This window comes from Aspergillus mulundensis, assembly GCF_003369625.1.
Source record: "Aspergillus mulundensis strain DSM 5745 chromosome Unknown scaffold_26, whole genome shotgun sequence".
Classification (NCBI taxonomy): Eukaryota; Fungi; Ascomycota; class Eurotiomycetes; order Eurotiales; family Aspergillaceae; genus Aspergillus; species Aspergillus mulundensis.
In genome coordinates, this window is record NW_020797914.1 from 200,892 (window position 1) to 212,000 (window position 11,109).

At 51.1% G+C, this 11,109-nt stretch overlaps 5 protein-coding genes across 5 annotated transcripts; 2 read left to right on the plus strand and 3 right to left on the minus strand.

The window, feature by feature from the left end:
- Positions 1–379: 379 nt before the first annotated feature.
- On the minus strand, positions 380–2,602 carry DSM5745_11481 (uncharacterized protein; the record flags this gene model as incomplete). The annotated part of the gene is made up of 4 exons (XM_026753497.1): positions 380–1,387; positions 1,437–1,978; positions 2,030–2,330; positions 2,390–2,602. 4 exons carry the CDS (start codon positions 2,600–2,602, stop codon positions 380–382), a joined length of 2,064 nt encoding a protein of 687 aa, XP_026598003.1.
- A 603-nt stretch (positions 2,603–3,205) lies between these two features.
- DSM5745_11482 (Mov34/MPN/PAD-1 family protein) lies at positions 3,206–4,454 on the plus strand (the record flags this gene model as incomplete). Its single annotated transcript, XM_026753498.1, has 4 exons — positions 3,206–3,274; positions 3,409–3,659; positions 3,712–4,247; positions 4,306–4,454. 4 exons carry the CDS (start codon positions 3,206–3,208, stop codon positions 4,452–4,454), a joined length of 1,005 nt encoding a protein of 334 aa, XP_026598004.1.
- A 181-nt stretch (positions 4,455–4,635) lies between these two features.
- Positions 4,636–5,466, minus strand: DSM5745_11483 (uncharacterized protein; the record flags this gene model as incomplete). Its single annotated transcript, XM_026753499.1, has 1 exon — positions 4,636–5,466. The coding sequence occupies one exon, from the start codon at positions 5,464–5,466 to the stop codon at positions 4,636–4,638; it is 831 nt and encodes a 276-aa protein (XP_026598005.1).
- Positions 5,467–6,226: 760 nt separating this feature from the next.
- Positions 6,227–7,940, plus strand: DSM5745_11484 (Mitochondrial import inner membrane translocase subunit tim50; the record flags this gene model as incomplete). Its single annotated transcript, XM_026753500.1, has 3 exons — positions 6,227–6,502; positions 6,560–7,291; positions 7,350–7,940. 3 exons carry the CDS (start codon positions 6,227–6,229, stop codon positions 7,938–7,940), a joined length of 1,599 nt encoding a protein of 532 aa, XP_026598006.1.
- A 536-nt stretch (positions 7,941–8,476) lies between these two features.
- On the minus strand, positions 8,477–10,828 carry DSM5745_11485 (fungal specific transcription factor domain-containing protein; the record flags this gene model as incomplete). The annotated part of the gene is made up of 6 exons (XM_026753501.1): positions 8,477–8,949; positions 9,009–9,144; positions 9,201–9,582; positions 9,636–10,073; positions 10,124–10,685; positions 10,732–10,828. 6 exons carry the CDS (start codon positions 10,826–10,828, stop codon positions 8,477–8,479), a joined length of 2,088 nt encoding a protein of 695 aa, XP_026598007.1.
- Positions 10,829–11,109: the final 281 nt, after the last annotated feature.

The following is an 11,109-nucleotide window of genomic DNA, read 5'->3' on the forward strand; positions in this document are numbered from 1 at the left end:
TTTGCTGTTTCGGGAAGACATCTCTGCTTTAGCTTTGTCAGCTGGATTGTTAAGGGCATAGCGGCATAACCTGATGGTGAGAACTGGATCTACTCTTGGAGCGATAGGTAGATGGCTGATTCTCCCTCCTTCTGGTCTGTGGACAATCCTTTAAGTGTGACTGAGAACTAGACAACGTAGAATCGACATAATACAAGAATCGAAATTGAGTACATAAATTATCTCTTCATCAAGTTCAGATGTAAAGCGGTATACCATAATGCGAAAGAACAACCTTCCTTTAAAAACAATGCCAGATAGTCTCCAAAGTCCGAACACCATATCCTTTGCGCCAGGAACCCGAGTACAAACGCCGCTGCCATTATTGCTGGGCTAGCCCTTACGCCTTCGAGGCTTCGGGCTGAGTCTCTGCACTTGGCTCCTCGGGCTTGGACGTCTCTTGCTCCGCTGTCACCGCGTGGGTGACCTCACTTCGAGGAGCTTCAGGAGCCTTGTCTTTGGTCTCGGTTGTCACCGTTGTAGGCCCGGTCCCCTTCGCAGTCTCTGATTCTTTCTGCTCCGGGCCCCCGTTGTCATCGGATGCTTTTGTTTGAGGCGTCGGCTCGGGCACGGCATTCTCTGACGCGAGTGTCTCTTCCGCGGGGTTATTATGCAGCGTCTCGTCCACCATTGGCGCTTGCTCCTGGTTTATATCAGGCACGGGGACATCTGCGTCTTCCATGGTCGTATCTTCATCTGCTGGTCTTGCAGAGTCTGGGCGAGAAACAGGAACAGACGTAGGGGCTGGTTCTCTCGCATCGATAATCATCTCGGATGGCTCGTCAGTGGATCTGTTCTCCGCTCTGGATGGAGCCTCGGCAGCGGAAGACGTTCCCTGGGCTTCAGAATCGGCTTCCGGTCCAGGCGCTTCTGTCATCTTCGCATCGGCGCCAATGTCCATCTCATCATCGGGGACAGATGAAGCGTCCTGTGGTGTAGCCATTCCACTTTCAACTCCAGAATCACCAAGATCTAGCCGGTAGTTGGCTTGGTTGCGTCGTTGTAGGTGAGTCGGTTTGCGAGTGACGCCATTTGCAGCGTTCTCATCCTCATCCTCGCTATCGCTCAGCTCGCCTGACTTTTCGACATATTGATCAAACCGTCGCTTTGTGAAACGTTTGTCTTTGTTTTCATCCTCATCCAAATCGTCGAGGATCGCCTCGGCTTCGTCGTCCATGCCGTCTACCAGGGATTCACGTGGAACGTCAGTCATCTGCACGGATGGAGCAAAGGCCGTTCGCTTGAGGTTCTCGACAACTTGTGTTCGAATCTTGTCTAGGTATTCTCTTGTGTTGGCGTTGTCCATATTTGATGGCCGGACGTCCAGCTCATAATCAGGTGCAAAGTACTGTCTTGTGTAAGCATGTTGGTTATTACGCCATCGATGCGGCACTCACCTCGTAATAGTCGTTGTAAGGAAGTTCAGATCCTAGGTTATCGCCGACAAGTATACCAGTCTCGAATGCCCAGGTTCGCGCAACATTGCGCATGGTATAACCACCACCTCCGAGGATCAGCGTCGGTAGATTGAAACTTTTCACATAGTTGACGCAGTTCGCGTGGCCACGCATGCTGAGGTTGAAGCATCCTAGGCGATCACCCGAAAGACTGTCGCCGCCGCATTGGAGGACAACAGCCTCCGGACGGTACCAGTCCATTACGCTCTTAATGACAGGCTCGAAGATGCTCTTGTAAGAGACATCATCAATACCATCACGGAGCGGGAAGTTGACGGCATAATATTTACCCTGTCCAACTCCAATATCACGCAGTTCACCTGTTCCGGGAAAGTACTCGCCGTACTTGTGAAACGAGACTGTCATCACGCGGTCTGTGGTGTAAAACGCCTCTTCCACGCCATCACCGTGATGAACATCAATGTCAATGTATAGAACTCGCTGCTTGAAGCGGAGCAACTCAAGGATACCGAGAACAATGTCTAAATGGGTTCATCAGTGTGGTGTAATACAAACAATAGCATTTGACCTACCGTTCACATAGCAGAAACCACTAGCTTCGCTTTTCTTAGCGTGGTGGAGGCCGCCAGCCCAGTTCACGGCGATATCGCATTTATTCCGATTGAGACGGGCGGCACCCTCCATACTACCGCCAGCGCTGATGCCACAGAACTCAAACAGCCCGTCGAACACAGGACAGTCGTCACCAACATTGTACTTGCTTTGTTCCTTTGCATATGCCTCCATGTTGTCGGGGGTAACTTTTGAAAGAAAGTCGATATATTCATCGGTATGGAACTGGGTCATTTCGAATTTGGAAGCGGGCTTCGCACGCTACAAGGGCTAACGGTTAGCGCACAGCTTCTCAATACAACACATACATAATAACTCACGTAGATCTCCATCTTCTTGTAAAGACTGTAATTCATCACCAAGCTGTGCGTCATCCTGATGCGATGCGGCTTCATAGGATGCCCCGACACATACGCATAGTTTCCCACATCGGAGTCGTAGAAATAGGCGACTCTCTTGCTGCGATCTGAAGGTCCATTCAGGTTAATGGGATCCAAAGGAGGCCCTGCAGGCCCTGAAGTTCCGGAAGCCATGTTGAAGGTTGGCTGGTTAAAAGGCTACAGTTAATTCTTGGTTAGGACGGCGGATGGGAATATCTCCAAAGCGCGGAGTTTCCTCGGGGAATGAGAAGGCCGTGGTAAAAGATAATAAACGCAAGATCCGAGACCAAATCTCGCCTAAAAGAAGCAGACCGACCCGTCTATTAGGTAAAGAGGTTAATGAGCATGCATCAGAGTGATTGGAGCTATGAGTTGAATTGGGTTGGATGAGAATCTACTCCGGGCTGGGAGGAAACGAAGGGGAGGGCCGAGCGAAAGGCGGCGCCCGCACAGGAGCTGCCTTCACCGCCTTCGTCAGCCTCTCATGCCTGCGAAGCTCAAGCCTGGATCACCACGGACACGGCATCTCAACCAACGCCTCATTCGATACCTATCCCCCATCTCCGTCCTTCTCCTCTGCTCTCTCTCGTCATCTGATCCGACCTCTGTACGGCTTTGGTTTCTTTTCCATTTTCTACTCTCATCCCGTTGGCGCCGCTCCAACGCCTACAGACCGTTCGGAGCTTCCGCTGAGGAAGTAATCCTTTACTTCTTGATTCCGATTAATTTGTCTTCCTCTAGACTTCATCGACAACAATGGATAGACTTACTCGAATGATTCAGGCCGCCCAAGGCATGGGCATGAATGGCGCGGCCCCAGGTGCTGTGAGTGGTGGACACCTCCCGGCCACCTTACCCTACTGCTTTTGTCTGAAGTTGAGCACGATGTGTCAAATACTCGGAATTTCAGGGTGTACATAAACGCCGAGTCATTAGATGCTAATGCCGTAATGACATAGGACACGAACCTCCTCGATAACTGCGAAACCGTACACATTTCATCACTTGCGCTATTGAAGATGCTAAGGCATGGACGAGCAGGTGTGCCCATGGAAGTGATGGGTCTGATGCTGGGTGAATTTGTGGATGAATATACGGTGCGGGTAACGGATGTGTTTGCGATGCCTCAAAGTGGTACAGGTGTCAGTGTCGAAGCTGTCGACCCTGTATTTCAGACCAAGATGATGGACATGCTTCGGCAAACTGGACGGTAAGCTTCATTTAGGAGATATGCTTGGCTTGGGCTGAGAATCATGCTTTAGACCGGAACCCGTTGTCGGCTGGTATCACTCCCATCCCGGTTTTGGATGCTGGCTCTCCTCCGTCGATATCAACACCCAGCAATCGTTCGAGCAGCTTACGCCACGCGCTGTCGCTGTAGTCGTTGACCCAATTCAGTCCGTCAAAGGCAAGGTTGTCATCGATGCCTTCCGTCTTATCCAGCCCCAGACCGTTGTTATGGGTCAAGAACCCCGACAAACCACCTCTAACCTGGGTCACTTGAACAAGCCATCGATTCAGGCTCTCATTCATGGATTAAACAGACACTACTACAGCATTGGCATCAACTACCGCAAGACAGGACTGGAGGAGAACATGCTGATGAACCTTCACAAGCAAGTCTGGACCGAGGCGCTGCAAATGAATGACTTCCACGACGAATGCCAGCACAACGTTGACCGTATGAAGCAACTCGTCAACCTGGCAGAGGGCTACGAGAAACGAGTGAAGGAAGAGACTGAGCTCACTAAGGACCAGTTGAAGACGAGATATGTCGGCAAGGTTGACCCCAAGAAGCGTAAGCACTATACATCAATTATAAAAAGATCCGGAGTATATTCTAACGAATACACCAGACATCGAGGACGTGAGCCAACAGTTGATCGAAGACAACATTGTCGCTGTCTCACGGCAGATGATCGATAAGGAGGCTTCGGTGGCACGTCAGTCGAATGGAAAGGGCCCCCAGAATGGCACCGGTATGGATGTGGACGAGGAGCTATAATGGATATATGCTGCCAGAACATAGCTACAGATCTTACTGACTTGACGAAATGACATTCTGAAGGTCGTGTGTTATCAACGACCTAGAGATTGAATTCCATGGTTTATCAATCCTTTGATTGAGGAGGCCTAGTGGCAAAAAAGCTATATACAATACTCTTCAAGGGACTTCCAAGTTATGTTCACACAACTTCTTCGAAGAATGAAGGGTTCTCCCTGACATAAGTAACTGGGGGTCTTCTGGCGGTACTCTGCAACCCGTAGACAACCCTCTCCGCAATCATGTCCTCCTTATCGTAGTCCGTCCACCCTCTTTGAGGACCCCACACGATCTTTTTGCCCGCTGTTCTTGCTTCATGCAGCAGTCGCTTCATTAATGCCCCGCCCTTCATGACAGACGGGTTTCCATCAAATTCGACGTACCCCAAACGTGGCAGTTTTTCCAGGATTTGCTGTAACAAACCGCCGGCAAAGTCGGAGTAAAAATTATTTGAGATACGGAAGCCGTTGAATACTGGATGGGACGGATCGCACTCAACAAAGACCTTCAAAACCCGGAGACGGGTCATCTCTTCCAGCCCTAGTTGACGGGTAACCCTCCATGAGCGAGGCGGTGCCGTCCAGCTTGATCCTAATATCAACTCAATTGTACCGATAGAGGAGCGATATTTAGTCGGTATACTCCTGATAGTAGGTATCCGTGAATAGTCTTGAATATGGAAGATGCGGAAAGCCTGTGTCGAGTAGAAGTAATCAGATGCTTCATCATGCAGTTGTCTCGAAGCGAGGAAAAGAGCAATTCGGTCGGATTGAGGCGAACGCGAGGGGTTTCTCGCGGATGCCCCCACGTTGCCGTTAGTCTCCCTGCTGCGACGCCGGGGTGTAAACAGGGCAAAGTGGTAGATGCGTAGACGGATCTCAGCCGGTAGATCGAATAAGCGAAATGGCTCACTCGGCGTGGGGTAAATCTTCTCCTCTTCGTCTTCGTCGGAATCGTACGCCGTCGACGCCATATTGCGAAGCTTGTATCGACCATCTTCAGGTGGAGGATCCGCGAAACGTACTCTTCGCAAGGGTTCTATAAGGTCGTCGGCCATCGCAACAGATTGGAAGATTGTGATCTAGAGGATATACGCAGGAACGATACGGAAGTGTGCAAGCCGTCACTAGGCGATTGATGGTCTATAACATGCCATTATTGATTTTAAACTGAAATCGAGAATGAACAGGACGATACGTTTTCAAAAGATGGCAGGCATGAGCCTACCACTTATCAACGAGAGACAGATATATGAGATTTGTATCCCACTAACGGGGCTGCGGCTGCACAAAAATTCTTCGCCGCGGCTCTTGGGTGTGGGAATATCAGTCTCCCCAGCTAATACAACCCAGCATGCATGAGAAAAGTGGCACGATGGGTCAAATTTGTGGACTGGGTGATCAACTTTCAAAATTGGAGAAAAAAAAGAAAAAGTCAAGAAATTAGCCAGCAGCGGGGCTTTATATAGGCCCGGGAAATGCGCAAGTGGCCCGTGACCTTCCGCCGTAGCAGCCAGAGCGATGATGAAACTTCAGGTTTTCCTGGCTACGACCTCAACACTCGGGCCGGTTTTCAGCTTCAATTGCGAGTACTACATTGTTGTTTTCCTCGCCGCCCGAACCGACTCTTTATACCCCGAGCGGCGTCATTTCAGGCCCGGAGCCAACGCTCTCACCTTTCTTGTGCTGAGCAGGTGTATACTGTTTCCTTAACTTCCGTTCATCTATCACAGCATGCTTCGCCGTGCCATCTTACCCTTGACGAGGCCAAGCGGTCTCGTCTCCGCCCCTCGCCTATCAGCTATCCCTGTTTCACATTCGCGATGCTACGCGAAGGCCTCCAAGCCCAAGACTCCCTACAAGCTCCCCGAATCTGTCAAGTCCTCGAAGCCTGAACAACCCGCCAAGGCCTCTGAACAGGAGCAATATGCCGCGGAACAGGCGGAGTTTGAAACGACACCAGACCCTAAAGCCAACACCGCAAACACTACATCACAAGCCCCCGGCTCAGTAAGTTAGGACTCTTCGAATCGGGGGGTAAATATTGATCTAATTTGATAACTTAAGCCGGAATCATCTCCTACACCACCGGAACAAGATGCGCCTCGGAGACCGCTCCCCGACCTTACACAGGGTATCCCTTCCACCCTCGCCGCTGAACTGGAGGCTCGCTCTAAAAAAGGTGGCTCCGGATCATTGAACCTTACCGAAGACCCCTCCCGATTCGAGGAAGATTACAACGATGACGGCCGTGGTGATATCCCCAAGGGCGGCTACGAGTCGTCTCTTGACCGCAAGCGAGCCCGTATGGCTAAGCTGATGTACGCACTTTTCTTGCTGGGAAGTGCTGGTGGCATGGCATACTTCGGACGAAACTGGGATACCGCCGAGGAGGAGAACGCCCATCCTGAAGCCCCATCAGGCTGGGGCTTCGGACTTTGGTACAACCGTATTAAAGCTCGATCGGGCGACATCACAAGCTACTACAAAGATCCTGCCTTCCCAAAGTTGCTTCCCGATGAAGACCCCAACCTTCGCCAACCCTACACACTAGTCTTGAGTCTGGAGGATCTGCTTGTTCACAGCGAGTGGAGCCGTGAGCATGGATGGCGCGTTGCCAAACGACCTGGAGTCGATTACTTCCTTCGCTATCTCAATCAATACTACGAACTTGTCCTCTTCACCAGTGTGCCTAGCATGATGGCCGATCAGGTACTCCGCAAGCTCGACCCCTACCGTATCATCCGTTGGCCATTGTTCAGGGAAGCTACCAGGTACAAGGACGGCGAATACATCAAGGTATGTAATAGACGAAACCTGCTAGAATAAGCTCTTTGTGACTAACTTGGTTTATCAGGATCTCTCCTACCTCAACCGTGACCTCTCCAAGGTCATTTTAATTGACACTAAGGATGAGCACGCCCGTCTACAGCCTGAGAACGCTATTATCCTCGACAAGTGGAATGGGAACCCCAAGGATAAGACTCTCGTTGCTCTGATCCCTTTCCTTGAATACATCGCAGGTATGGGCGTGGATGACGTGCGCACAGTCCTCAAGTCCTTTGAAGGTCAACCAATCCCTATTGAGTTTGCCAAGCGCGAGAAGGCCATGCGCGAGCGTTTTGAGAAGGAGCTTGCCGAGGAGCAAAAGAAACGCCCCAGGAGTGGCGTTGGTAGCTTGGCCTCAGCGCTTGGTCTGAAGTCATCTACTCGCACCCTGGATGGTGAACAATCACCTTCCGCGGGTTTGCAGGAGGGCAAGATGCTCTGGGACCAGATTCGCGAGCGTGGGCAGAAGAACTACGAGATGATTGAAAAGGAGATCCGCGAGAACGGAGAAAAATGGCTGGCTGAAATGGCTGCCGAGGAGGAGAAGCTTCGCCAGGAGCAGATGGAAAGCATGAAGGGCTCGTTGACTGGCTTCCTCGGCGGTAGCAAGAAGGAGTAAATCAATACTGCCTCATGCGGAATGCTCGTAACATCTCTTATCGCTATCTATTCAATGGCAAGGACGGGTATCCCTTGCTTGTCTATACGCCTTTTTTCTCTCCCCTCCCATCATAATGTGCGCCTAAGATGCTTTGCCAGATTTCTTTTCTCGGATGTGGTGTATTAAATAGAGGGTTATTTTCTTTTTCCTTGGTTATTGGCTACCTGAGCATCATCGGTGACTGTAAAATAGCATGCGAATTTTGAATATAATGTTGTATAAACTGAATACTATCTCTAATAGTCCCGTGTATGTATTTACCATCTCTCTCTCGGCGTTTAATTGAGAGCCCTAAGCTGTAATGACGGGCATATATTTTATGAACCTGCTCTTGTTGAACATGCATTTCGCGACTCGTGGTCGCGAGCCATCTAGACTGGGTATATATAATTAAATTGTCTTCAAGGAGGCGCCTGTTAAGAGGATCATCGCCTTCCTTTCCCTCCTCCCCCCTCTTCTTCACCATCCATATCTCGTAGCTTTAGTCGAGTAAGTTAAGTTAGATTCACATCCTGAAACACCGATACATCCCAGATCCCCGTCATATCAAACGGAAACCCATCCATGGTCCCGAAGGTATTCGAGATCGACATCATATCATCTACAATATCATTATTCGTCTGCGTCTCAGGCAACGAAATCGAAATCGCTGCTGGGTTAACTAGCCCGTTCGTATTATCGGGCGGACCCATGACACCCGCGCCGCCGCCGGCCCCGTGCGCGTTAGGGACGCCCAGGGTAGATGTGGTGCCGTTGAGGCCATTTCCGGGGAGGCGGTTGAGGATGCGCTCGCAGTGGTCGAGGCACATGTCTGCCACATCCCAGTCGTATTCTTCGCGGACGCGGCGGAGGATGGCGCGGAAGGATTCGACGTTTGCTAGGCAGGTGCGGGCGACTTCGGGGTCAGAGGTTTCGAAGGCACAGCGGACGAGGAGCGTTGCTGTTGAGGTTAGGTGGAAGGCGCTATCTGCTAGGGGTTAGCTATATTGACGGAGTTGTTGAAGGCTGCACTGGGTGGTTACGTACAAGGTAGCCAGAACTCTTTGAAGTTCTCTTTCCGGAGGGATGTGATGAACTGCACGATATCTTCGGCTCCTTTTCGGCACTCGGTTTGGAAGTACCGGCGGGCTTCGGGGAGGTCTGTTTCTGAATTGTTCACATCCTGTACCAGTTTAGATAGGTGTATACAACCGCGTAATCCTGAGGCGGGGTACTTACATTTAGTTCTACCCGCCCAACAAGCAGCTTCACGGCCAAGAAGGCTAGCTGTAAGCTACTGAGGCCTGCTATCCGATCTTCTGACGAACCTAGAGGAGATCTTAACCAGTCTGGGAGCGAATCTTCCCAAACATCTAGATCTGTGCGAATCTGGCGGATTTTCTTGGTTGTCTCGCGAGGTAATCGAAGTTGAAGACCGTAGACGAGCGGAAGCAGCTCGCCCAAAATCTCGGTCAATCGACATAGCGCAATATGACAATGCGCTGCTCTTACTCGTTCAGGTGTGCGCGACGCTGGAGGTACTAGGACTTCGACAGTAGGGAGAGGCACATCGTACTGGTTTCTGGCGATTTGGGGAGGTACGCCATGTCCGAAACTCCCCCTTGACGGTATATTAGCAGCCGTATGATACCAAGAGTCAAATTCAACACTAACCAGCGATCATGAATAACAACAGCCCACCAGAGACGAACACGCTGGTTTTGCTCCTGTTGGGACAGTTTCCAGTTGCTAGGATCTCGATTCAGACCAAGGCAATGAGCGAGGGATACCATCCGCCCACAGCTGATCGCATTACCGGTCATGGAAAATATAGGTCGCCCAGACAAATCGATGAGAGCTGCACTGATAGTTGACAGCCCCGGGGCGGAAAATTCTTCGTGAAGGGCTGCCACGGTCAGATTTACAGCATACCGGACATCTGGTTTTGGATGGCAAGCAAGTTTAGGCGTGTGCTTCCAGTGAACTAATGACATAGAATAGACCTGGCATAAAAGAGATGCCGGCGGTTCGCTAGGCGAGTCTGATATGTAGGCTTCCCAGAAGGCTTCGCCGTCGAATATGGGAAACGCTGCATTGAATCGGTCGAGAAACCTATGATCAGCGTTAGCAAGTTGCAAGGTCACATGTCCAAAAAAGCGTACAATCTGACTAAATCGTCTTTGAATGGTCCAAGAATCTGCTCCAAGATCTCTTTCTGATTCTCGCCGGGAGGTATGCCAACACGCATGCCTTGTCTCCTTCTGGACACGGTGGTGTACAGAATGGGTTTCCTAGGGTCGTTCGAATAAACATTGTATGGGTGGTTTTTTGGCTCCACCGACTTGTTGGATTGCCGTGGAGGCATGTGTTTTTCAATCACATTGGCGTCGTCCGCTACTACTGGACCGACTATGAAAACAGATTCGTTATGAGGGTCCTCGACTCCTTGTCGTCTGGGCTCACTCCCTCGACGGGGTACTGCTGAGTGGGACCGCCGGACTTCAGACATGTCATCCTCCCGACGGGAGGTCATTGGAGGGGAAACAGTGTCTGGAGAGCGCTTGCGTTTCTGGCCTGTGGGGAAGCCATCACCAACGGGGTCCGAGAGCCATGCAGCAGGGCCCTGGCCGTGAGCAGCAGACAGCTCGTTTCCGGGTTCCTCTTGATAGTGGCAATCTGCTCCTTGGACTCGGCATAAGAGGCATGATTGGCCCGGAATATCAACTGTACATCTTGATTTGCGCTTCCGACACAGATCACAGGCCCTGACCTTGTGTGACCGGTACGGTCTCGCCCCAGTGTTCATTGTTCAATGCCGGTGTGGCGACCTTTTGGGTTGGGCTAGGCTTGACAGCTGCAGGAGGCATGTTGTGCCCCGACGACGTGTATCTAACTGGTCCAACGCTGTCGCATGGATTATACGACGCAAAGAACGACAGTGGAGCACGTGACTCACCCGCTTGTCGGGGCGGGATTCCGATACTCTTGACAGGGCCAGGCGGAATCGAGCAGGGAGATGAAGATAGTGTTTGCCGAGATCTCTTGTGATCTGCAGCCGGGAGCAGATTGCCAGATAAGAACAGATAAACCGTTATCTCGGGGCTAGAACATTAGGCCAGGCTTCTCTCAATCCGAGACGGCCTGACAG